Source organism: Chelonoidis abingdonii, chromosome 11, assembly GCF_003597395.2.
Source record: "Chelonoidis abingdonii isolate Lonesome George chromosome 11, CheloAbing_2.0, whole genome shotgun sequence".
NCBI classification, from domain to species: domain Eukaryota; kingdom Metazoa; phylum Chordata; order Testudines; family Testudinidae; genus Chelonoidis; species Chelonoidis abingdonii.
The window spans coordinates 5,086,749-5,112,836 of NC_133779.1; the positions used below are offsets into that span (position 1 = coordinate 5,086,749).

The 26,088-nt window shown below is 50.3% G+C and overlaps 2 protein-coding genes across 3 annotated transcripts in view; one reads left to right on the forward strand and one right to left on the reverse strand.

The window, feature by feature from the left end:
• Positions 1-1,060: 1,060 nt before the first annotated feature.
• On the reverse strand, positions 1,061-11,614 carry FKRP (fukutin related protein). Its single transcript, XM_032797983.2, has 3 exons — positions 11,479-11,614; positions 10,765-10,792; positions 1,061-6,437 (listed from the first exon to the last, which is right to left on the reverse strand). The coding sequence occupies exon 3, from the start codon at positions 6,297-6,299 to the stop codon at positions 4,791-4,793; it is 1,509 nt and encodes a 502-aa protein (XP_032653874.1). The 5' UTR covers positions 6,300-6,437; positions 10,765-10,792; positions 11,479-11,614; the 3' UTR covers positions 1,061-4,790.
• A 2,000-nt stretch (positions 11,615-13,614) lies between these two features.
• The window catches only part of STRN4 (striatin 4), a 28,277-nt gene continuing 15,803 nt past the window's right edge, over positions 13,615-26,088 (forward strand). The window contains exons 1-5 of one of the 2 annotated variants that reach the window (XM_032797982.2): positions 13,615-13,931; positions 21,529-21,632; positions 22,696-22,769; positions 23,071-23,149; positions 25,610-25,810. In XM_032797982.2, coding sequence (XP_032653873.2) covers positions 13,692-13,931; positions 21,529-21,632; positions 22,696-22,769; positions 23,071-23,149; positions 25,610-25,810 — 698 coding nt within the window. In that variant the 5' untranslated portion in view covers positions 13,615-13,691. The remainder of the gene's footprint in view (positions 13,932-21,528; positions 21,633-22,695; positions 22,770-23,070; positions 23,150-25,609; positions 25,811-26,088) is intronic. The other variant, XM_032797981.2, reaches the window with a different exon arrangement.

Consider the following 26,088-nt stretch of genomic DNA (forward strand, 5'->3'; position numbering starts at 1 on the left):
GCATATATGCTAATAAGCGTGAGGTAAACAGGCTAGCAGCGTATGGGAGAAGGGCCCCACAAGGGGGAGAAGCCCCTACTGAACATTAGGCAGTGTGGTGTTTGTGTAACACCGTTTAGAAGTTGTATCCTGGCCTGAGTTTCTTGGGACATGTAACTCCTGGGAGATGCCAGGGTTACGACCACTGGTGACAGTGACGAGGATAATAACTAACACTTCAGGCTGTTCAGCAAGAGATGGTGCGAGTATATAGATGCTCAAATGCACTTTCTGTATTATCTCAACCTATCTCGCTGGCTTGGCGTGTTTGCAATTTTACTAGTCGTGTTAATAAAACGAATGCGAGTGTTGCAACCGAGCACACCTGGGTTCCCAACTGAATTTTCATTTTAATAATATTGGGCCGGCGCTGGAGATAAGAACCTACCAGACCTCAGAGTGTTAATGGGGAATTATTAATTAATATAATTAATAAACAATCAATAGGTCAGGCAACAGTTAAGCTAAATATAGTTTGAGCTCCTGGAGTCTGTCGCTGTAAGGCAGGTTTTCTAATCTCTTAATCGTTCTCGTGGTTCTTCTCTGACCCCTCTCCAGTTTATCAACATCCTTCCTGAATTGTGGGTACCAGAACCAGACACAGGATCCATCAGTGGTCACACCAGTGCCAAATACAGAGGGGAAATAAATAACCTTTCTGCTCCTACTCAAGATTCCCCTGCTGATGCATCCAAGGATTGCATTAGCCCTGTTGGCCAAAGCATTGCTCTGGGAGCTCATGTTCAAGTGATTGTCTGTCCCCCTGCCCAAAATCTTTTTCAGAGTCACTGTTTCCCAGGCTAGAGTCCCCATCGTGGGAGTACGGCCTGCATTCTTTGTTCCCAGATGTACACATTTACATTTAGCCATATCAAAATGCCTATTGTTTGCTTGTGCCCAGCTTACCAAGTGATCCAGTTCGCTCTCTATCAGTGACCTGTCCTCTTCATTATTTACCACTCCAATTTTTGTGTCATCTGCAAACTTTATCCGCAACGTATGTTTTCCTCCAGGTCACTAATAAAAACATTAAATAATGTTTAATAACATTAAATACACTTGTGCAAGGCTGATTCCTGGCTTACAGTTACATGTTGACACCAATCAGTGAGCCAACTTTTAATTCATTGAAAATTCATTTAATTCATTATAGCTTTCTAGTTTTTTACTCAAAATGTCATGAGGTACGAAGTCAAATGCCTCACAAGAAATCTGTTATATCAACACTGTTATCTTTATCGACCAAACTTGTTTTCGCATCAAAAAAAGGTATCAAGTTAGGTTGACAAGATCTATTTTCCATAAACCCATGTTGATTGGCATTAATCATATTACCCTCCCACATCAGCCACTCTATTTTGCCTGGGATTGATATGAGACTGACAGGCCTATAATTATCTGGGTCATCCTATTTACCTTTTTAAAATATTGGTACAATATTAGCTTTCTTCCAGTCTTCTGGAACTTCCCCAGTGCTCCAAGACTTAGTGAAAGATATTATCATTGAACAGTATTTAGATTCCTAACTTCTACTGAAATTAATGAGTTAGGTGCTTAAATATTTTGAGGATCTGAATTCAAGGAGGTTGAGATTCTCTGACATTGTTCACAGCCCCATATGCGATCAAAACAAAGGCTGAACCAGATGGCAGGAGATGCCAAGAAAATCAGATGGGGAAATCACTTTGAGTTTAATGATTATTTAAAATAACCCCCTTGGTGGACTTTGTCCTGAACTCCGCAAACGAAGGGACTAGGTATACAGTCCTTCCTGAGGCAGAACTTCCATTGACTTCAAGGCAGTGTGGGTATGGGGAGCTTGCTGGAAACTGTTGCTTCCTGTCTGATCTGCTTAAAAGGATAATATACTTGAAGTGGGGTCAGCATACTTAAAGGGGGAATGCACTTTGGAAGGTCAGCACCTGTGCAGCCATGCATGCGCTGTCAGGAGGAGGGAGTGGTGCACTCCAGCTGGAGAGCATGGGATCATCATGCTCAGTTTTTGCAGGGAAGTGTTTGCAGCTACTGCTCTGCATCTATTGCGTTTCCTCCCTCCTGCCTCAGTCCATGCTGCCCTGTAGAGCGTGAAGCTACATTAACAACAGTGTATTAACCCTTGAGGGCTCAGCCAAGTGCTGGTTCATCATTTAGCAGCAAGGCATTCCCTGGGAACTATCCCACCACCTCAACCAAGCTTCACAGTCATTCATTGCTGTGTACAATATTCAACTGTCTGTTTGAAATTGTTTAAAATTTATACTGTAGGTGTATAGAATGTCTTTTGTTTGGTGAAAAAATATCCCTAGAACCTAACCCCCCCATTTACATTAATTCTTATGGGGAAATTGGATTCGCTTAACATCATTTTGCATAACGTCGCATTTTTCAGGAACCGAACTACAACGATAAGTGAGGAGTTACTGTACTGAATCCGCAGCTCCAGGAATTGTGACTGGGTGAAAATCTCATGTTTCACTGAAAAATAAAAAAGTGTCTGTCCCTCATACTTGCACAGAAAAGCTTGAAAACCTGATCCAAGGGCCCCCTAAAGGCCTAATAACCAGAAAGCAGAGTAAAGGAACCCAACGTTTACTATTCTTTAAAATCTCACGAGTCTTACGCCACTTTTTAAGCACGTGGGGCTGGCGATACTGGCTGCTGGACCAGATTTTCTAGAAGTGTATTCAAATTATATTAAGAACTTTGCCTTTCAGCTGAAGCTCCGCTGCTTTACACACATGACGCAAGCCTCATGCTTCCCCGTGGGAGAGGGAGGGAAGTATCATTAGCTCCATTCTACAGGTGAGAGGAAGTAAGCTGTCCCACGCGTCACACAGGGAGTTAGAGAATATAACCTGGGTCTCCTAGCTCACATTTGGATGCTTCCCCTGACGAACGGGCAAATGCCTGAGATTTCCTTGTTATTAAATTCTCGCATTTCTGTTACTCCTGACGCCGTCCATGACTAAAACAAAGGGTTAATAAACTCAATTTCCTTTACACTGTGGAGGCAGTTTAGTTACGTTTCTACACTTTGCTCAGCTTGGGGCAACAAAACGTGGCTGGTCATTTTCACTTCTTGTTTAGAGGCAGCTTTGGTTCCTCGTTCTCCCACACCAATCCCACGCTGCCCTGTTTGGATTCCCAGAGCTATAACAGGAAGGCTTAAACTAAACCGAAACATCTCACTGAATCTTTACATGAGAACATTTCAACTCCTGGCTGTACAGATCGTCACCTTGTCCTTTCCTTTTTCCTCAACCCGGGCATGGGCAGCTAGGCCTAGGGGGTGGAGCCAATGTCAGATGCCAGCAACCAGAGCCGAGGATCAGAGCTGCAGTCAAATGCCAGGATAGGGAATGGGCTGCAGCAGGGCTGGGGAGAGGCTAGGAAGGGGGATTTGCCTTTCACAACTTCCTGGTGTTCCCTCCAGGCTTAAGCAGGGGGCCTGGACCAATCAGGGACTCTGGGAGCACATCCTGTGGTGCTTGGGCCCACAGCCTGTGGATTGCTGCTCAGCCAGAGCTCTCATGTGGCTGTCTGAATGCAGCAGTCGTTCAGGGACCAGCAGACCCATGTTCTAGAGCTGCAGATCCTCCCACAAACTACCTGCTGGGCCTCGATTCCGTGGGACTGCACCATTTTGAAGGGGTAAGTAAAAGACCTTGCTGTAAAGGCGTGAAACAGAACCAGCTGTGGTTATAAATATGTCTGCAATATCCCATGCTGGGCTCTTGATTCTCTGGGGTCACTTACAGCCAGTCATCATAAGAACCACACTTTGCAAATCTAGGATGAGACTCTATTCTGAGCCCTGCCGAAGTCGATCGCTGAACTCGCAAGACCTTCAGTGAGAGCAGGATGGGTCTCAAAGTGCATCACCAATACTGAACAGCTGCACCTCGCTGTCAAGCTTCCTCTCAGGCCTAGGCCTCAGGCAAGGCAAGTAAATTCCCATTTGCTGCTGCGGTTCAAGCTAAACATGTTACAGTGATGGATAAGAGGGTTGGACAGAACCTATTGGATCAATTAGTCCCCTCCCCCCTCTCTTACGGTGTAGATCCCCAGCTGCCGCCTGTCATCGATTGTAAGCTCCTGTCTCTCTCTAGTGCCAGCAGCTTCAGAGTCTCCCAAAGCAGGGCAGAGCCTCACTGACTAATTAATCTCCCTTTTCAGGTGCTTCCTTCTAGTTAGCCTGAAGTTGTTTGTGACCCCACAGCTGTCCCCCCACTTTAAGCCTCAGATGGGTAACAGATCCCTAGCCACTAAATGAGGCGGCAAGGGGGACAGGCATTAAGTTGGTACTCTTCCCGCTGATCGAAAACAGCTGTGGCTTCTCACATCCTCTCAGAGAGCAGCCCCAAAACCAATTCATGAACTGCAGACCTTTGCTAGAAAGCAGAGAGTTCCACCAGTGACCCAGTGAGTCTGGGAGACGTGCTGAGGCAGTATCTCCATGAGGTCTCCCCTGGGTTGCTTTGTTAATTGTCCTGTCTTTGTGTTCAAAGTGTCTCACCTCCAAATGGCCACAAGCCCTTTGGACAATCCCCCCAGCCCCAAAGGTGAGCGTAAACTCTCCTGGCTTCAGTGGGCCGTACTAGCAGCAATGAGCAGACAGCTCCCCTAGCAGCAGCATGGTTCACACCTGTTGGCATCAGTGATATGTTCAAGAGAGAGATCCCTGCTCCCTGGGCCTCTGAGTCTGATGCTCTCTTGGGCCCCAGTGCAGAGGTAGAAGCCAGAGTCCTTGCCTATTTCCCCTTATCCAGCTTCTTCCGGGCTGGGTTTGGATACTCTGGATTCTCAATCACACCTGCGCCGAACTTCAGCTCCAAAAAGCTCCGGTAGTTGTTGGGAGCCAAAGCCGTGAAGCCAGCAAACGGCAGGGGTAACAGGGGCTTGAGGAAGTGCTCCGGGAACTCCATGTCCTGCCGGTGGTCCATCCATGTGTCCTTGGTCATCAGCCCGTTCTTGGGGTAGAAGGGCCAGAGGTCAACATGCAGGTGGTTGTGCTCGCTGTACTGCACACGGTAGAAGTCGCCCTCGATGGCCTTCTCCCAAACAAAGCCCTTCTCGTCCACGATGGAGCCAGACTCTACGTTCCTGAGGAGGTCGCAGTTGGGAATGTCCTCCAGGTATATCCCTAGATCCACGTCATAATCCCATGGGATGATGTCCTGATGTCGGGCAGCTCCTAGGAGCGTCCCGCCTTCCAGCCAGTACCGCACCCCGGAGGTCTCCAAGATGTTGATGACGTACTTTGCCGTCTCCCTCAAGGCCTGTAGACAGCAAGGCGGGGTCCAGCGGTTCTGGTACAGATATTCCGGCGTATCATCATGGACGGTGCCGAAGCAACGCGGCGTGTCTTTGCTGCACCCAAACCACTGCTGCTTCCCATCCTCCAGGAGAACCCGCTTGATGCCAAAGTCTCGGAAGAGTTGCAGCCGGCTGGCTTTGGCACGGTTCTCTGCCTTCCATTGGTTGTGAGAGGAGCTGAGCAGAGGCTGGTGGGCTGAGGAGAAGGAGACGTCAAGGATTCGGACCGTCCAGTCCCGCAGCGATGTCTGGATGAAGAGGGAGGTCAGCAAGGGCTTGGCCAAGGGAGTGGAAAGGTTGAAGAGATCCTTTGTGCGTAGCAGAATCACGGCGTCTCCCTTCAGAGCTGTGCAGAGCCTGGTGGATGGCGCTATGCTGTATTCGGCAGTCCACTTTCTAAGGCTGACCTTTAGGTTCAAGCACTGGAGGGGAGCAAGGGACTGCACAGGTGCTGCCACCATTTGAACTCTGCCCTGGTTGGCTTTGAACTCTTCTAACATACGATCCAGCTGCCTTGTGGAATCAACCTTGACTCCATCAGGCACCAGGGCCACATACTCCGTCTTCACGTACATCTCAGGCCTGCACACATGAGCAGGCTGGTCAGGGGCTGGCTTGAGGATCACGAGCTGGACGTTGGGAGCATCCAGTAATACAAGCGGAGGGTACGGCAAGGTATCTGCTGCCACCATGACTGGCTGCTCCGGCTTCTGTTTCAGGAAGGACTGCACCACATCAGGGACGTAGTTCTCAAAGTCTTCGAACTCCCTGATGATGATGGTCACCCCAGGCCTCTGGGGGACAGGCAGCAGCCGGGAGCTAGGCTGGACATGGTCTCTGTGTCTGTGCAACATCCGCTGCTGCAGCCTTGAGACGTAGTACAGTATCAGCAGATTGATGACAATGGCGAGCGCTAGGACCCCCTGACAGAACGTGATGCGCATCTTGCGAGGCAGCTGGGTCTGTTCACCTGGGGAATGATGTTATGTGGCTGTGGTCTCTGCACAAGGCAGCCAGCAGTCATTGCTTCCCCAGGAGGCTCTGGGCTCACCCATCCCAACACAGCTCACTTGCTGGTCACCCTGGAAAGAAATTCACATGGACTGTGAGTGCCAGGGATGTTTGCGGCTAAGGAAAGCCTGCGTCCACTGCTCAGGGGCTGCCTCCCCAATCCTATAATTGGAGTGGGGGCTACTAGACTAGCTGGAACAAAGGGTTTAAAATAAATGGTCCGATTAAAGACAGATGCTCCCCCCAGCTGACTGCCACAAGAAACACAGTTCCCTGATTCTTCAGGTTCACCCGAGGGCATCTCTAAATTAAATCTCTCCACTGTCCCACACTAAGATTGCATGGTCTAGTGCAGTGGTCCCCAACGTGGTGGGCGCCATGGCACTTGCTGGGGCATTTATGTGTGCCTGCCTAGTGCCCAGCAGGGGAGAGAAGCCACAGCCCTGCACCTGCCGGGGACAGAGAACTGAGGCTGCGGGCATGCTGTTCTTTGTTCCCGGCAGGTGCTGGGCCTGCCTAGTGCTGAGCAGGGGAGAGAAGCTGGGGCCCTGCGCCTAATGGGGACAGAGTACTCCGGGGCTGCGGGCACCGGTGTTCTCTGTCCTCACGACTTCTCTTCAGTTTTAATCTGGATTCATATATTATGATAAGCTAAGAGGTGAAAACATTATTTAAATATGCTGGTTTTTTGTATTATTTAATGTACAAATACAAAATAAGCCTTGAAAAATTGTTGGTGCCCGCCACACTCTTCTGAAAACATGAATGTACTACTGGCCACAAAAAGGTTGGGTACCACTGGTCTAGTGGCTAGAGAAGGGCCAGGGACTCAGGACTCCTGTATTCTGTTCCCACCTCTGCATCTGAACCACTGTGCATCCTTAGACAAGTGACTGCCACTCTGTGCCCGTTTCCCCAGTCAGTAGCAGAACCAGGAATAGGCTGCAGGAGTCCTGTCTCCCAGTCCCTCCCTCAAAAGCGGTGTTCAGATTCCAGTCTGAGCCTCTCTCAGTCTGTGTTTATTGGCTGGTTATCAGCACAGCTCGGCTACGGAGCAAAGCCAGCCAGTCAGTGCAGGTTGGAACTGGCTAACCGAACTGCCACTCCCAAAGGAGCTGCAGCCAGTGGAAAGGACAGACCTCAGTATTGTAGGCATGTCTGAACTCGGGATTGCTCCTCAGGCACCTGGAGCTTCCGTCTTGCTGGGAAAATAGGAGCAAGGAGACCACCCAAAAGTTCTGAATCGTTGCACACAGCTTCTCAACCTGCATTAACTGCTAAAGTTCCCAGAACAACAGATGTGCCATGTCAAGGAGGCTGCTTTATTTAATCTTGTTTGGATCAAGCTTGCTCATTTCCCCAGGGGGATCAAGGTGTCCATTTTAAGCACTAATTTCTCTGCAAATCCACCTTCCCCTGGTGGGAAAGGGGTGGGCAACATAGAGCACAGTACCTTGCACAACAAAAGCCCAGTTATCAGGAAAAGAAAACCCAACTGCCCTCCTAACCTGGGGGCACTGTTACAGGCAGGCCTGCTGAAAACAACTTGGGGCTCTGGTACATCATGTTCACTGGGGTCCCACCTCCTTCCGTTTTGCTTTATTTACACAGATGGTTTTTTTGGGGGGGGTCCCCATGTGCTTGAGTTCCTGCTACAATTGTCCACCCTTTCACTCCTTCTCTCGTCAGCCCTAGGAATACCGCTCTGCTCTTTAAGGAGCCAGTCTGTCAGTAACACACCCTGCATCCCAGGAGAACTCTGTTAATGCAACTATAGCCCCACACCCTGTAGGTTTAATCACCAGGATCTCCGTCCCAAGTCGCATGAGACAACCCCAAGCCCCAAAGCTAAGACCCAGATCTGAACTTTCTCAAAGTTTGGGGGTGTCTCATTTGGGGGTTCTGGTCTGAGCTCAAGTCTAATCTACCACGATGCTCTCAGCAAATGGCTCGTGGCAGCTGCTCGCCTCCAATCCCATTGTTAAGGAGCTAAAGCTCTGAATGAGACCCACGGCAACAGATAGAGCCTGGGGTGGAAACATCCTCCAGATTCTAAGTCAGAAATCCCTATTTTTGTGGGACTTTTGAGGAAGCAGTGTTCTGTACTCCCTCTGCTGGCTGAGCTGCAGCATCCAAGTAACCAACATCGTCCCCCCATCCCTGAGTTGTGCACATTCCTAGTGATAACCATGCTCAAACAAGGAAGCCAAGCAGGCAGATTTCCTTTGTTGCCTTGGAGGGTTTAGGAGCTCACAATGCGATCACTTTCCTTTAGTTAAAGCTACTCTCCAGCCAGTAGGTCAGCGAGCTCCTGGAGCAGCCACACAGTTTAAAGCTGCTGTGCCTCACTGTGCTTCTTCAATGCTGCTCCAGCCTCGAGATGCAGGAATTTAGGAACCAAACCTAGAAAGAGGCAAATGTCACGCAGCGATTCAATCAGGGGAGCTGGAAGTCAGTGTTGGCTTAGTGGTCAGAGCAGGGTGTCCTCCTGCATCCCATTCCCACCTCTGCCACTGATTCACTGCGTGGCCTTAGACGCAACTCCTGAGTTGTCTGCACCTATCTTCCTGGCTATAAAATGCAGGAATCTTTATCTCCCCACCTTCTTTTGGGAGATTCAGCTAGGAGAGCTCTACACTAGCAACATTTGCCAGGATAGTAATGTGGGTTGGGAAGTGATTTTTTGGATGACATTTCTATGCTGGCAAAAGTCCTCAGGTAGACACAGTTATGCTGCGATTGCTTATTTCACTCAGGGAACTGGCATAATCTATGCCAGCAAAAGCACTTTTTTGCCAGCATAAAATGCATCTGCACAAGATCATGGATTAAAAGGTCAGAAGGAACTATTATGATCATCTAATCTGATCTCTAGCTATGCCAGCAAACCTTTTCCAGTACAGATTTGGTCTTAATTTAAGTGTATAAAGCACTTGGAGCTCCTCAAGCAGAAGATGCTGGAAAAGCGCAAACAATTATTTATTAGTACTAAACCAGACTCCTTTCTGCCTTGGACTGCAGCAGCCAAGGGCGGCTCCAGGCCCCAGCATGCCAAGCGTGTGCGGGGCGGCAAGCACGGGGGGGCGCTCTGCCGGTCACCGCAAGGGCGGCAGGCAGGTTGTCTTCGGCAGCATGCCTGCGGAGGGTCTGCTGGTCCTGCGGCTTTGGCAGATCTCTCACAGGCATCCCTGTGGAGGGTCTGCTGGTCCTGCGGCTTCGGCGGTGCCCGCGGGAGGTCCGCCGAAGCCACTGGACCAGCGGACCCTCCGCAGGCAAGCTGCCGTGCTTGGGGCTGCAAAATGCCTAGAGCCGCCCCTGGCAGTAGCCTAGCCACAGTGATCTAAGGCAGCTGTTAAAACTGTATGTTATAGACTAGAATTAAAAGAGGAGGCAGTAGTGTCACTTGAAAGATGAACTGCCCTCAGAATTAAAAACATCTCTGGCTTTGTCTACGCTACATAACTTTTAGTGAAAAGTCGGGCAGCGTAATGCCATTTGTTTGCCAACAAAATACTTCTACCTCCTATGAGTATGGTTCGCATTGTTGACAGGAGAGCGCTCCTGCTGACAACCAGCCATTTATACTGCCTCTTGCCCTGGAAAAACTTTTGTCTTTGGGGGTGGGGATGGTGGGGATGTTTAAGCCCCTGTGAATGACAAAAGTTTTGTCATTCAATTGGCAATGTAGACAAAGCCTACGATTCCCCAAGGAGGCTGAAGTTGAGTTTTCTCAGCATGCAAGGGAAGCCTGGTCTCAGGAAAGCTTTTCCACTAGTGGGCTGGTTGCATTGTTAAGCCACGGCTCTGTAGCTGTTCTGTTGCTTGCAATCTTGTCAGCATGGGTTTAGTTTTTTTAATCACTTGTTTATAAGCACCACCCACCTTAGTCTCCTCCCCTGCTGCTTTGCGGGATTGAAAGGGATCCTGTGTCAAGCAGCATTTAAGAAGATGGGTTTAGATAAGCTTGAAGTTGTTAAAAAAGCCATTGCATTAATCTCTGCTCCATTCCCAATGTGTGTAAGTGGGGGGAATCCATGTAAAATTGGAAAGGACAAAGCTATATTAAAAGGCACTCAATAATCCCTTGTCATGCTCTAGCACCTTCAATACATGGTTCTTAAAAGATGTTAATGAACTAAGCTCCACAATCTGCCTGGGAGAGAGGCATTGTTATCTCCACTGAAACTGGGGCACACAGATGGGAACTGATTTGCCCATTGTGAGTCAGTAGCAGAGTTGGGAATGGTAGAAGCCAGGAGTCCTGACTCCCTCCTACAGATGCCAGAACACCAGTGACACCCCTAAAACAATCCTACCCCACAATGGTCCAGGAACAGACAGGATGAGAGTGAGAGGCTAGACAAAATCCAGATGAAATGTGGCAGGAAGCATATTTACCTGCCTTTCTCTTCTGAGAAAGGGGACGCTGAAAGGAGAAATTAAACAGGTCAGATGAATTAAGACCTAGAAAGTGTTTCATCAGCCCTGTCTTTTTTTTAAAATGTTGTTTCCTTTCAGACAGAAATAAGGAAGTGGAACAGAAACAGAAAGCTGGGCCGGAACAGAACCTCAGACCCAACCCTTCCTACCTTCTGGAGTCAAACTTTATATGGATAATAAGAATGTTCATAGTTATGTTAGATAGGTTAAAAAGGGGTATACGTAATATATTACTTATATATACTATATGTATAATCTCATATATATATATATAGGATATAAACCCCATTGCTTCTGGGCAGACACAAACCTTTCACGGGGACGGCGGGGGGAATTTCTCCTCTATGGTTAGGCTATTCCTCAAGTTTCTACTTAAGGGTTTGTTCTGCCCTTTCCTCTAAAGCAGGTGGTTCTGCCCACTCTTGGAAACAAGGTACTGGAAAAGAGGGATCCAATCCTCAAAGTTTCCAGAAGAAATCAGCTGGAATTTTATTAGTATATAGCATTAAACGCTGGCCTGTGTGTAATGAGTTAGGGGGCTCAGTCCAACTCCTAGTGGACGTGTGTCCACATTAAAAAAAAAATCAACAATCCCTCATCCCTATTGGCACTAACTGGTTGCCAGGTGGGAAGCCGCTTCAAAGACAAAGGAATGAGCGAGCCCCCTCTTACCTCTAAACTGTGTCCCTCTAGGGAAGGAAGAAGGCACCCAGTGTAGTGCGTTTTTAAGGGAGTTGGTTCTCTAGTTGCCTGTGCTGTACTTGTGGGGATGTCTCCAGGGTTGTCAATCTGGCCTCTTTCACCAGAACTAGAAGTAAAAAAGAACATAAAATGATTGACAGGAAAATAACCTTCATTGTAGCAAAGTACTCCATAAGGCAAAATTTGTAGTTAAATGTGACATCAGTGAGCACTCCAGAATGTGTGTTTCTGGCTCCGGTCTCCTTTCCCAGCTCCTTGTCAAAATCCCCCGCTCAGTTATGCAAGATGAGTCAAGCAAACCATTAGACTCTATGACTGCCATTACAAACAGCTCCCCGACAGTTATGACCACAGCCTCTCCGCCTGCCTAGGTTCCACCAGGAAACAAAAGCCCCAAGTAAGAGTTCCACACATATCACAATGCACAACGCCATAAAACATAGTGGGATTCAATCAACAACCATTGATCATAGGCTTCGTAGCCCTAGCTTCTGAGTCGGTGTTCTGTTCCTTCCAGCAACGCTCCTGAGGCCTTCGATTTCAATGGTCTTGAAAGGTCTGTCTCTATTTTAACTCAAAATGGCCATCTTTCTAGGCTGTAAACAAGATGCCTGAGGTTTTCCACTCACCTACATCTTCCTCCTCCTAGTTTCTCGCTTTTGAGAAGAAAAAAGTTCACATCACATTATATATTTTTAAATCGGGGAAATGACTGATGCCTGAATGTAAGTGAATTTGTGTAAGAGTGGGGTTCAAGGATGTCTGGACAGAGTCCCATGTCTCTGCTTCCTCTATGTCTATTCCAACCCAATTTCATAGCTTCTGGACTTGGGTCCTTTGCCACAGCCAAAAATCTCAAGATTTCTGGAAGCAGCCCTGTGAGTCCTCCTAGGTAAGACAGGTAAAGCACACTGATAAACCTGAACACCAACCAGTGGTGGATTTAGGGTAAGGCAGGCAATTTCCCTAGACAAGAAGGTAGAAGGGGAAAGGAGATGGTGAGCATCCTGAATAGTTGAGAGGAAGGGACAGTGACTACTCTGAATAGGGGCCATTATGGAGCTAAGGTGATGGACCAAATGTTCCAGCAGTATGGTTGGGGAGATGAGTTAGGCTTTGATTGTCCTGATCCAAACCAGACTGAAGTTTCAGCTCTGTGCTAAGAAGGGATCTGCCCTGGGGGCAGAGAGAACAGTACTTTGGGGAGGAGACTGATCTGGGAAGGAGGTGGCCTGTCAATGGGGTGGCCTGTGCAGTCCTGGGTGGAGGTGAGGGGTGAGATATGCAGTGGTGAGGAGCCTGTTGCCATGGGGATCGCTACCTGTTTGCTACGGGTGGATGAGAGGCCTGTCCTGAAGGAGCCTGATCAAGACCCCCATTGAAACGGGAAACTCTCATTGTCTGCTCGGGATAGGGGTGAGAAGAGACCCTATTCTAGGGGGAACTTGGTTGGGGTCCCCAGTGTAATGAGAATCCCCCACAGCCCGTTCTGAGTAGGGGGGTGAAGCCAGTCGGGGAGGGGCATTGCCATGGGAACCCCTCCCTGGATGGACCTCTCCTTGGATGTTTTGGGTGTCTGGATGTGTGTGTGTGTGGGGGAGAGCAGGCGGGGGGGTTGCCCTGGGAACTGCTCCCTCCCTGCTCTGGGTGGGATAAAGCAGGCCTGTAGGGAGGGGGTGTTACCATGGGAATCCTTCTCCTTGCTGGGGGAACAGTAGGAGGGTGAAGCAGGCCTACCCTGGAGGGGCCTGTTGCCATGGGAACCCTCCCCTGCTCAGGGGGACTCAGGCCTACCCTGGAGGGGCCCGTTGCCATGGGAACCCCCCCTGCTCAGGGGGAATCAGGCCTACCTGGAGGGGCCCGTTGCCATGGGAACCCTCCCCTGCTCAGGGGGAATCAGGCTTACCCTGGAGGGGCCTGTTGCCATGGGAACCCTCCCCTGCTCAGGGGGAATCAGGCCTACCCTGGAGGGGCCTGTTGCCATGGCAACCCCCTATGCTTAGGGGGAATCAGGCCTACCTGGAGGAGCCCGTTGCCATGGGAACCCCCCCTGCTCAGGGGGAATCAGGCCTACCTGGAGGGGCCCGTTGCCATGGGAACCCTCCCTGCCCCCGTCCCGCGGCGCGGGCCCCATTTCCTGGCGGCTCAGTATCTGGCAGGAAGTGCCCCCCGCACGGCTCCCTATGTGGCAGCCGCCGGGATCCATGATGGAGGCTGAGCGGGTGCTGGTGCGGGCCCAGCAGGCCCCGGGCCCGGCGGGGGCAGAGCCGCCACCCCCCCCGCCGCAGGCCCCGGGTCGGGCGGCCGCGGGGACCGGGCCCGGCGAGCTCAGCCTGCCTGGCATCCTGCACTACATCCAGCACGAGTGGGCCCGCTTCGAGGCCGAGAAGAGCCGCTGGGAGGCCGAGCGGGCCGAGCTGCAGGTGCCGGGGCCGGGCCGGGGCGCTGGGAGACGCGGGAGGGGGGGCGGTTACCGGGGCCACCGCTGCCTCCGCCGGTGCCGCCATCTTGGAGGGAAATGGCCGACAGGACCCGGGGGGGGGTCAGAGCCCCCCCCGGACCGCCCCCCCCGTGGGGGGATGGGGGAGTGTCAGGGTCCCCTCAGGACCGGGACCTCCCGTGGGCGGACGGGCACCCCCCGCCAGTACTGGGGACCCCTTCGTGGAGGGAGGGACGGGGGAGTGTCAGGTCCCCCCAGGATCGGGGACCCCCATAGGGGCGGAGGCTTAGGCCTGGGGAGAGACCAGGTCGTTGAAAGGAGAAGTTGGGGTGAGAGATTAGAGGAAGATGTGGAGTGGGGCAGGTATTTGGGTGTCTCCCCCCAAAATTGGGACCCTCTTATTTACAACTAGGGCTGGTGGCTGTTGCTGACCCAGAAAGTATGAGGAGGCTTGGGGTGAGTGTGAGAGGTGGGGTACGTGGCTGTCGCCTCCCCGTAGCACATGGGGAAGGAGTGAATGAGTTGGGGTGAATGCAGCTGTCACCCTCCAATAGGGAGTTGGGGTGATCATGGGGGAGGAACATGGCTGTCGTTCCCTCCATAGTGACCAGTGAAGGAGTTGGGATGAGCTTTTGCGGGGGGGAGGAAATGCAGTTGTCAGCCCGATAGCAGCAAGCAATGGAGTTGGGGTGAATGTTGGGCCAGAGGCCAGGAAATGTCTGCTGCTGTCCAAGAGGAATGGAAGAAGGAGTTGAGGTGACACGGGGGGAAATATAGCCATCGCCCTCCAATAGGGACTAGGGAAGGAATTGGGGTGAGGGCATGGGGGAGGACATGCATCTGTCAACCCTATAGCAACTAGGGAAGGAGTTGTTGGCGAGGGCACAGGCAACATCCAGTCCATTAGGGGGTGGGGGGCGGGGAGAGAGAATTGAGGCGGGACACCTCATAGAGACCGTGGAGGGGGTCACTTCCCTAAATAGCCTCCATGGGTCTGGTCAAGAGGAGCAGCTCCCTGGTTATTGGTGTTTGGAGCAAAGGGAACGACGCTTTCCTGAGATACTATTTAAGGAACTGGGGACTGTGATCTCCCTCAATAGGGCATGAAGATCAGCAGGGCTGTTCTCCCTGAGTAGGTCTAGAGATGGGAGGAAATGGGAACCTCTCCAAACAACAATGCTGACAGCGGCCAGGGATGGACATTTCCCTGAGTAGTAGCTAGGGCTGTTGAGTGTATTAACTTCTCTGAATAGCCACAGCCAGTGGAACTGGGGTTAGTAATTCAGGTGAATTCACTTCCACAGGGTTGGAGGGATGAATTGGTTGGGATGGAAATAAGCGCTGAAGATGTTAAGGGAATGCCCTGTCCCAAACCACAGCTCAGATGCAGAGAATTCTCCTTCCCAAATACCAGTGGAGAAGGGCGGTGAGCCGAGGACCTTTCAGATCCTTGGGAAAGGGTGTCTGAATGAATGGTGGTACTCATCAGCGCCTGGGTGAGAGAGTTACTACCCCCTTGAACGTTGATGGGTTTGTAGATCACAGGAGAGAGACAAACAAAATTGGCCACATCATATTGACTTCACTTTGTTGCTCTGCTCACACATGGAGAACAGGTGGAAGAGGTGAAGAGCAGTAGCTTATCATGTCAGGCCTTGATGCCAGCCTCTCGCATGTGTGCTGGATGCTGCAGGCTGTAAGGCATCCCTAGAAAATGTTTCAGATTTCCAGATCCTCATAGCTGGTTGGACCTGAGGCATAAACTGCTTTTTGGGGTCTGTGCTTGTATATACGATGGCTTATAGCTGCCCTGTATAGCAAGGAGAATTGAAGTGGGACAAGCAGCGGGGTTTGATGTGAGCAGGGGAGTGAAAGGCAATGAATGGGACAGAGTTGTAGGTATCCAGGCAAAGGAATATGCAGGGATTGAGAGACCGAATCTGGCTGGAGAGTTTTAATGAGATTGGGATGCTAGGGGAGCAGTGAGATGGCTTTAGTCTGCAGGGTGAGGCTGAGGAGAGTTGTGTAGGAGGGGTTATGAGTGGAACAGGAAAAAGACCATAGAGAATTGCTTATAAAATCGAAGGTGTGTCCAGGGGCACAGGTGGGAGGGTAGCAGGTTGCACGAGGCCTTGGTCTGAGGGAGGAGAATCATGTGAGTCAGCAGCAGCATTATGGAGAAAGAGAAACTGATCAAGAAGAGGAAGCAGCAAGAGGAAGATGAGATGGGGCTTTCAGAAAAGAATTAGGATGCAGTCTTGGCTGTGACTCTGATGCCAGCTCTGTAGCCCAAACAATGAGAATCTCAAGAAGGAGGTACCCTGGGAGTATGCTGCCATGTGCTCAACACTTCTGTGGTGCTGTCTGTCCCCCTTTGTAAACATTAACTCATTAAGCCTTGTAACTTCCCCATGAGACTGGTTCAATATTCTTGGATTTGGAAACTGAGGCACAGAGATGGGAAGTGACTTGACTCCTCTGTATTTGTGGGCGCTGTCAGAGCCATGAGTAGAAATTGAGATTTTCTGGCTCCTAGTCCTGTGCGGAGACGACTTGACCATATCTCATTCTCAAGTGAGAAGAGACAGGGAAGCATTGCTTGGTCTCAGTAATTCCATGGATATCAGTGTCAGGGATGAGGAGGGACTTGCTCTGGAGAGAGCTGATGTTGACATTTACCCAGGAGAGTGGTTAATGGCTGAAGAATGATGGAAAGAGGATTGGGATATTTCTCTTAGAGGTAACAAGGGCATGTTTTGAGGAGAATGCTTCGGAACCATCTTTGGGAGCTATTAGCTGTCTGTGCCTGGTATAATATGCGTATACTCTAACTTCCCTGCAGCTGCTTAGATTTCGGATTCATCCAGCCAGCTCTGACCTCAGCCTTTCCTGTTTGGAAGAGAGAGAAAGAGAATTATCATGAGGGCTAGGAAACAAGCAATGCATTCTGAACCCAGCCAGTGATACTGGAGTTAACTAGCCACAGCAAATGTGCATTGCTACTGAAGGGAGCGGGGATGTGGTTGAAAAGCCAAGTGGAGGAGATTAACCCCACCACAAATCCTCTTGCCCACCTACATTTCATAACTGTGGGTAGGGAGCGCTGTGGCAGAGGAGCACGTAAAAGCACAATCAGAGCTCAGCCTCTGTGTCTGTAAGCATCCTGGGCGCATCCTTGTGGCAACTGGGACTCCAGGGGAGACGGAAGGAGCCAGGAAGAGCATGATGAGAAGCAGTGGAAGAGGGAACGTGAAAACAGCTGCAAAGATGGGCCAACGGCTAGAGCCCTACCCAGGGCTGTGGGAGACCTAGGTTCAATTCCTGCTGCACCCCAAACATCCTGTTTGAACCTAGGCACATCACTTTGCTTCTCTGTGTTTCAGTTCCACATCTGTAAAATGGGCCTAATAGCACTGCCCTCCCTCATGGGTAAAGATTGTGTGGCACTGAGATAGTGTGGTAATGCGGACCAGATAAATATTCAAGATAGCTTGGCAATTCACATGAAAAGTCCATCAAACAATATTAACTGCATCACTTCAGCTTGTGCCTCGCTTACACATCCTTACGGAGACAGATTTAGCTAGTGATCATGTATTACTCGGTGGGTTTCACCTGCGTTCTCATGTGCCAGTGCAGCTGGTGCATGAATTGGCCACTCAGTGGTGTATGTGGCAGCATTTGCAAAGAAACCTTTGCATAATAGAGCTTCTGGATTGTTGCCCAAGGAAGGTTGCAACTTCTGGCCTTCCTGCAGACCTCATCTGCTAACTGTAGCACAGGCCTATCCATGCTTCAGTGCAACTTTCTATTGCTCCACTAAAGGCGCCCATTTTAATGCTCTACGTTTACGTTGGCCCTGCTGCTCCTAGGAAAGGACGTATATTACAGCGCACAAACCCATGGCTTCGGCAGTGTAAGAGGTGGGCATGGCTTAAGACATTCTGATTCAAAAGTTGTATACTAAAAGTCCTTCCATAAAGTCCCATTGCTTTAGGCCTGTCTAGTTTCCCACATTCCTGGTGGAAATTCCAAGGTATGTGTTGTCAGAGAGAGCAGTTTGTGTTACTGCTGTGCTTTTATCTCCACTCAGACCTTTCATAGCAGACACGCAAAATGGGACATACAAGTGAACAGGGTTAAGGCTGTTTGGGATCTTAATTGAAAGGCCTGTATGGAAATTATCAGTTGATTGATTTTAGACTTCAGCTTGGAGTTCCTTGGTTTTCTACAGGACTAGGTAAAACTATAGTGTTCTTCACATTTTCCCTTCTTCAAATACTTTCTCAGTCTTAACTCCATCTTAACAACTTTTTTTTTCTTAACCAGGGAACTTCCTTAGTCTGACAAGTCAAGTACCAATCCCCTTCCTACATGGAATTATTTATTCTACACCAGGCACTCAAAGTGTGCTGTAGCCTTGGTTACCTGCATGTTATTTCGCATACTTTGATGTCATCTTTGTTAGAACTGCACAGTTGTTTCTTCAACGCTTCAGCCTTTAAAAAAATAGTTCAAGCTGGCCAGTGTGCATGTGGACTCCAAGAAGTAGGAATCTGAACATTTTTGCCTTCATGAAATCTTTCAACCTAGTAAGATCTGTGAAGTATTTTAAGCAGTCCCTGTGGGTCATAGGCTCCTTGGAAGTGATTGCATTAACCTGCGGGATGGTTTGTGGGGTCGAGTGTGATGGGCCAAGAATCTTTGTCTCAATCCAGCAAACTCTATGACTTTCATGCTTCCCCAGAGCTCACATAGGGTTAAGCAGGCCAAGAAGTTATAGTGTTAAGTTAGGTTCCCTAGGAGTTGCTGTGGGAAGTGGAAGTTCTTTAGGAATGAGTGTACGGGCACACACTGGAAGGTGTTCCTTGACCCAGTCTCTGAGCAGTGGTTGGCACAGACCTTTTCCATCTGCAAAGTGCTCTTTCCCCACCCCTCACCTCTAGTGAGGTTGGTTGGTATCATTACCCATACTGTACAGATTGGGAAACTGAGGCACCAAAATGGGAAGGGCCTTGCTGAAGTCCCTGTGAGTCAGTGGCAGAGCTAGGACGAGGGCTTCAGATTCCTCGACTCCTAGTCCTGTGTGTGTTCCATTTGACCAGAGTTTCAGCCTTTGCAAGCTGGCAATCTGTTATCTGAAGTTAAAACTTTTTGCCACCCCCTTCCGCTTACTATAAAAGTTAGATTAAAAATATATATTGGTACTGAGGCTGAGTAATTGATTTGTGTGTGTGTTTCGAGAGCTCGACAGAGAACACCTGACCTTGAAGGGTCAGAGGATGTGGGAAGTGGGGTAGCGAGAGAGATCTTCCTTGCTTTACATCGTAATAAAAATTTCAATGCCTCATGATCCTCCTCACTTCCCCCTCATGGGGGTTGTGACCCAGTGCTTGGGGAAACACTGCACTAGATGGTGGTACTCTAAGGTCGGTTATGTTTGCGAAGGGAATTCTAGTCTTGATCCTTGCACGGTGATCTGGTATGCCAAGGCAGGCTGAGTTGAGCTAGTTCAATTCTTGTAGCCAGAGAAGGCTCCAGGTTCATCTGAGCAGGTACATGGCCAGCAGGAGAGAGAGGTTGTGGAGGAGATTGGAATGATCCCTGCATAGATGGCAACAGTGCTCCTTTGGGTTCGACTCTGCTATCCTAGAGCATTGGGCACAAGTAGCTGATGTTAGAAGCTCAGAAAGCTGGGCATATGCCATGAGTTAAATGATCGGAAATGAATCTGTAACAGGTACTTAGCATCACTGTTTGCTGGGACAGGGTTTGACTGATGGGAGCATGTCGGACCGGAAATCCGGCTAATAAGCAGAAAATCTGTGTTAATAGACTAGTGGTTGGGGTAGGGGGTTTAAGAAGGTGTCAGCTGGCAGATGGTGGAGCCAGCTCGCAATCTCGCCTTAGGAGCTGGCAGGCAGTTTGGCATATGGTGCAGATTCCCGCGGCTTAAGCCAACAGACGGTCATTAAGTGATGGAAACGTTTTGTGATTGGCTTAAATTGCCTGTAGAAGGGTGAGAAAGTACACACACAAGCTCAGTCCAGAGTGGAGCAGTCTCTCAAATGCAACGGAGCATGAGAAGTGGAGTGAGCTCCTCGCAGCTGCTGCCCTGCAGCAAGCAGGTCTGCAATTAACTGGATTGCTGCTGTGTGAAAGAGATGGAAGAGGGAGGTGTTTTGGATGCCTTGCAGTGCCTTGGGCTGAATCTGTCCTGGCATTAGCTGCCTGATGCCACTGAGCTCAGAGATGCACCTGCAGGAAAATTGGCCTGTTGTTTTTATCAGAGTTTTGGCACTGACATGGGAGGGGAAGGATGGTTTTCTGGTTAGGGCAAGGGAGCTGGAAGCCAGGACTCCTGGGTTCTGTTCCCACCTAGGGGGAGTGGGGTCAAGCAGCAGGGCTGGGAGTCAGGATGTCTGGGTTCTATGCCCACCTCTGGTGGGGTTGGGTGAGTTAGAGAAGTGGGTTCTACTCCCACTTCAGCATTTAGGCAACTCCAACTAGTATAGAACGTGTCAGCATGTGTCCTCAGCAGCACAGCTGCTGGAGCACATCAAATCTGTCCCCCACTCTCTATACTGGCTTCTTAGAGCATATTGAATCAAGTTCAAGGTCTTGGTCCTTATCTTCAAAATGCCACGTGGCCTGGGCCCAACATATCTAAAAGATCATCTAAAGCTCCCGGAAAGGCTGTGGTCAACTGCTCTGCTCCTCTGGCCCAATGGACTCTCAACAATAAGAGTAGAGAGAGTCCATGCGGGAGACAGAGCCGTCTCTAGGAGTGGTCTGAGACTGTAGCCCGAACTCTCCCAGGAACTAAGGTTTATCGTAACCCTCACCACCTTCCACTCCAACTGCAAGGAACATTTCTTCGACCTGCCTTCTATAAAAACACAGCAACAAGTACCTGTATATTAAATGAAAACAGACACCCCTATCAAAACCAGACAGTCCACTGCACGGCGCTTCTCCCTCTGAGGAGAGGAGGAAAGACCACCACATGAGCGATGTGTAGTCATGGTGCACAGCTGGAAGACACTCAGATACTACGGTGATAAGTGTGGTTAAAATCTTCTGTGGAATAGACCAGAGTGGGGGCTAGTGGTTAGAGCGGTGGTGGGGGAGCTGGGAACGAGGACTCTTGTTTTCAATTTGAGACTCTGCTCATGCTTTTCTATCTATGGGATTCTGGGCTGGTCACTGCGCCTCTTGGTAAATCTGTAAAATGGAGAATAATGGCTTCAACTCTCCCCAGGGAGCTGTGAGGCATCCTGTGTTACAGGGGGTGATTTGCTTTCAGATCCTCGATGAAAGTGTCTGAATAAATTAGTGCCTACGCCCTGCACTGATTGGAAATGTTGGCTCCGTACGCAAGCAGCGGGGCTGGTGTAACTGGCACTGTTTTTTGGGTTCTGCTGGAATAAGTAAAAAAATAATCATCCTTTACCCATTTCTAGCACTTCCTGTTTGGGGATCTCCAAGCACATTAGGGCAGCATGGGTATGAGCCAACAACCTGCGCTCCAAGCCCTTATGGGACTTGACTGATCTTGGGCTTGGTTCTTGTTCCTACAGGCCCAAGTGGCATTTCTGCAAGGAGAGAGGAAGGGCCAAGAGAACCTCAAGACAGACCTTGTGCGCAGGATAAAGATGTTGGAGTATGCCTTAAAGCAAGAGAGGTAAGAAATGCGGCAGCTAGAGGAGATGGGAACACCCAGGAGAGCGGTGGCTTTGGGGAGTGGGCTGGCCTGCTTTTCACTCCCCACGTTTTGGGGGATCCTTGGAAACTTCCCCTCCCAGGCAGACTCCCCCATCTTCATTTTCTCCAGCAGCAGAACAGGTGCAAGGCCCTTCACTTCCAGAGACGGCCCTGTAGTCTGTTAGGTCACCAGGGTTAGGATATGAAAGTCTCAGCCATCAGTTGTGATCCCTTGAAATCTTCTGCTACTGCCATCTCATGAATCCAGCTGCAAGGGTTTCCGAACCGTGATGGGTGCATGGCCACCCCGCATCCTCCTGCCACCCTCCCCCGGCTCATATACACACATGGCTGCACACTGGGGTGTTACTGGCTCTTGGGCAGAGCCTAGGGAATCATGAAGGGGCCAGACTACGGTCAGTGTCTGACTCTGGTCTGGAAGGATGCATTGGCCTTCTAGTGGTTAGACTAGATGAGAGCGGAGAAGCAAGTGTTGTGACTCCTGGGTTCAATTCCAAGGTCCAAGGGGAAGGATTTCCAGGTGGTTAGAGCAGGGGTGCACGGAGAGTCAGGACTCCCGGGTCCTGGTCTCCATTCTGAGGCTACGTCTTCACTATGCCGTATCGGCGGGTAGCAATCGATTGCTCAGGGATCAATGTATCGCATCTCATCGAGACGCGATATATCGATCCCCAAACACGCTTATATTGATTCCGGAACTCCACCAAACCGAGCGGAGTTGTGGAATTGACAGGGGGAGCCGCAGACGTCAATCCTGCGCCGTGAGGACGGTGAGTAATTCGATCTTAGATACTTCGACTTCAGCTACGTTATTCACGTAGCTGAAGTTGCGTATCTAAGATCGATTTTCCCCTGTAGTGTAGACCAGCCCTGAGGAGTGGTCGGAGCAGACTCACTGTATGACCATAGGCATGTTGCTTCACACGTCTGTGCCTCAGTTTCCCCCCTGTAATATGGCAATCGTACGTTGCCTCAGTTGCTTTAGGTTCACCTCAAACTTCGCTTTTCCACATTTGTTCAAGGTCAAAATACCACAAGCTGAAGTTTGGAACCGAACCGAACCAAGGGGAGAAGAGAGCGGATCTGTCAGAACCAGGTATTGTACCATGCGAGTGCTCTCATACCCACGGTGTCCTGTATGTTCTGCCCAGTCCCCTGCTCATGGATACAGACGTGATTTCTGTGATTGCATATAGCTGGGATGTGGGATACTATGGGCTCATGATCTCAGGGTTAGATTCTTTCCAAGGGGTTAGCCTGGCACTGACAGGTGAGGGCTTGGGTTTGAGGCTGCTCCAGGGCCGTGGGTGACTTACGGAAAAGCTGGTGCTGAAGCCAGAATGGGATCCCCATGCCGGGTATGCGTCACTGACACCCTTTCTTTACTGTCCTCTCAGTTTCCAATGGCCCAGCGGAAACAACTTCACTGGAAAGCAACCCACTGGTGTGGAAAGAAGGGCGCCAGCTGCTCCGACAGTGAGTATGAAGAGCCTCCTGGGACGGGCCGAGGCTCAGGAGCTGAGCCCCCAGGGGAAAGTGGGCGAATGGGGAGCTGTGTGATGGCACAGGGAAAGGAGGAGTTGGATGAGGCCCTAGGATGATTCTCCAGGCGAGATTTATTTTGATTGTAGCTCTTAGAACTTACCACAGGAGCATGAATCCCAGTGTCCTGGCCTGTTCTATACTGGACAATTCCACTCTGCCTCTCTGAATTTCCCCTGTTTGTTTCAGTTGGGTATGACAGCATTGGTTTGTGCTGTTAAACACCTGCTGTGCTGCATCCCAGAGGCAATTGCACTTCTATCGGGGGGAGGGTGATTTTCCTTTGAATATTGTCAGTACAGGTCCATGCCTTTTGGAATATGCCTGCGCTCTGCACCCATTGCAAAGCCTTGACCGTCGGGGCCCCATGGTCTTAATCTCAAGCTATTCCAGGTGAGGTTGGTAAAAGAGTTGTGCCCTGCTCCCCATACCCTCGCTATCGAAGCAGCAAATGGGAATATTCTCATCTCTGCCCTAGCTGGTGTTACGTGACATTTCTATTGCTGTAGCCCCTAGGGTCTGTCTACACTGCAGTTCGGAGGTGTGAATGCGGCAGGTGTAGACATACCCAAGCTAGCTTGAGTAACAACAGCCATGAAGTTGCCCCAGGATGGGCAGTGGCCACACGAGTATGTACCCAGGCGGGCAGGGCTAGCTCATGCAGCCGCCCGTGCTGCAGTGACTTCACTGCTATCGTTACTTGACATAGCATTGATCTCGCTAGATCAAAGCTAGCTTGGGCATGTCCTCGTACCCTTAGAGGCCACACCTGGCAAGGTGCCATTGAATTAGATCCTGATTAAACATAGAGAAAATAGCTCGTAGGCTAAAGGAGCTGGGTTGTCACAATCGGGTGTTAGAACAGCGTTGGCAGGTGCTGATCCATGAGGAGCAATTCCTGAAGAACCAAACGTAAACCTTGCCGATCGCCTCTGTTTTATCCACTAACAGTCAAGTGACCATTCCTCTAAGAACTCTTTGTAACCAAGATCCCATGTGCTATGGGGCACAATCCTCCTCAGTTCTGCAGCAGGCATCCTAGGACTAAGCTACACAGTCTCAATCTCCCCCCCCGGTCTGCATTCCCTTCACTGTCTCAACTCTGGTAGTACAGAATCGTCTGGGGCTAGTAATACTCAGCTTAATTGAGTTTACTCTGTCAGAGCTGGACTTTCTGTTGTGCTGCAGATATTTGCATTGATAACATGCAGCAGCTTTGTAGAATATAACAGGGGGCTCCAGGGGAGGGTTAAGGTGCCACAGAGGGGTTGCATCATCTTTCCCTCCCCCTTTTGCACAAGTGTGTTTAAATTTGAGGAGGGGCATGTTGAATACCCTTATACCCCTCCCCTGAAATTAGCCCCATGAAACTCATCCAACTCCAGTGGAGATGCATAACATCATTAGCAATGAAACAGTCGGCATTGACATTTGACGTGCCATCAGTATGTTCCAGAGTTAACGTTCCACTGAGATGAAAGGGACAGTTCACAGCCCTCAAAACTATTCTTTCTGGCTATTTATCATCCTTTTCTGGTGCCACTTGGCTTACAGTTTTATTTATTTTGGTCTCTGAAATACACAAGGATTCAAAAATGCCCTGCCCAGACTTTGGACTCCCTGGCGCTTCTGACAAAGCATAGAACCTAAATACTACATGGCCTCATCAACTCTGAAGGCTTTTGGTTGCCGCCTTTGCAGCTGGCAGGGCATGGGGTACAATTGCATAGCTAGTTGAAAATACCCTGCCGTAGAGCATGGGGGAAGGACCCCTCTTTATATGACCTCACCTGGACTAAACCATAGCTCTAGCCCAGGCGCCTCAGCAGTCAAATCTTCTTTGGGATGTTAGTGCAGGGTGGATCTGTCCTGACAGTGCAGCAAACGCTCCCTTTGCAGGTGAGGAATTTGTCATTGCTCCATATGTAGCTTGGGTGGTAAGTTCAAGTTCCATGTGGATCCCACGCACTAGTGTCCCAGTCCTCCAGCCATCAGTTCAGTAGCATTATCCCCACGTGCACCGGGTGGGAACTGAGATGCTGAGAGCGCAAGTGACTTGCCTGAGGTCACCTAGCAAGCCTGTGGCGGTGCTGAGGGGATAGAACCCAGTTCTCCTGACTCCCCACCCTGTGCCTTATCCATGGGCCCACCCTTCCTCTCTGCAGCTACGTTCCCTTTAATGTGGCATCTGCCCTCTGGCTGGGAGAGCACAGGACTGCGAGGGTGAAGTTGTCGGTTCTGCTTTGCTGACCCGGAGCAGTCCCTTTTCCATGCCGGCTCTGGAGAGACTGCTGACCCGCAATGTCTCTAAAGTGCTTGGAGATCCGCAGACAGAGAGTGTTATGATGTCCTGCCCTGCCCTTGCTCTCAGTTCGCCTTTCTCCCTCCCCGCAGGTACCTGGAAGAAGTGGGCTACACAGACACCATCCTGGACATGCGCTCCAAGCGAGTGCGCTCCCTCCTGGGCCGCTGCTCCGTGGAGCTGAACGGCACCGTGGAGCCCAGCGACTTGGGGCTGGGCCCCGCTCCGGGCCCCACTGGGCTGAACGGGGGCGAGTCGTTGCTTGTCAAACAGATCGAGGAACAGATTAAAAGGTGAGTGGGCAGCCCTCTGTCCTGTCCATACACCTTGCTTCCCTCCTGTAAGGGGCATCGCTGTTCTATGCTTCCTCTTGAGTTATATCAGGGGCTGCATGCTTCTCTTCACTAGGGGTTGTCTCACAGGCTGCTGCATGGATGGAGTTTTGCTGCTAGGGGAGGGGTTGCTCTGCTAGATGGATGGATGGGGATCTGGCTGGCAGGGGAGGGGAGTTCCAGCCTGGAGTGTCTTGTGGGGCAGTGTAGGTCTCTGCTGGATGGGGGGGTTCTGGCTG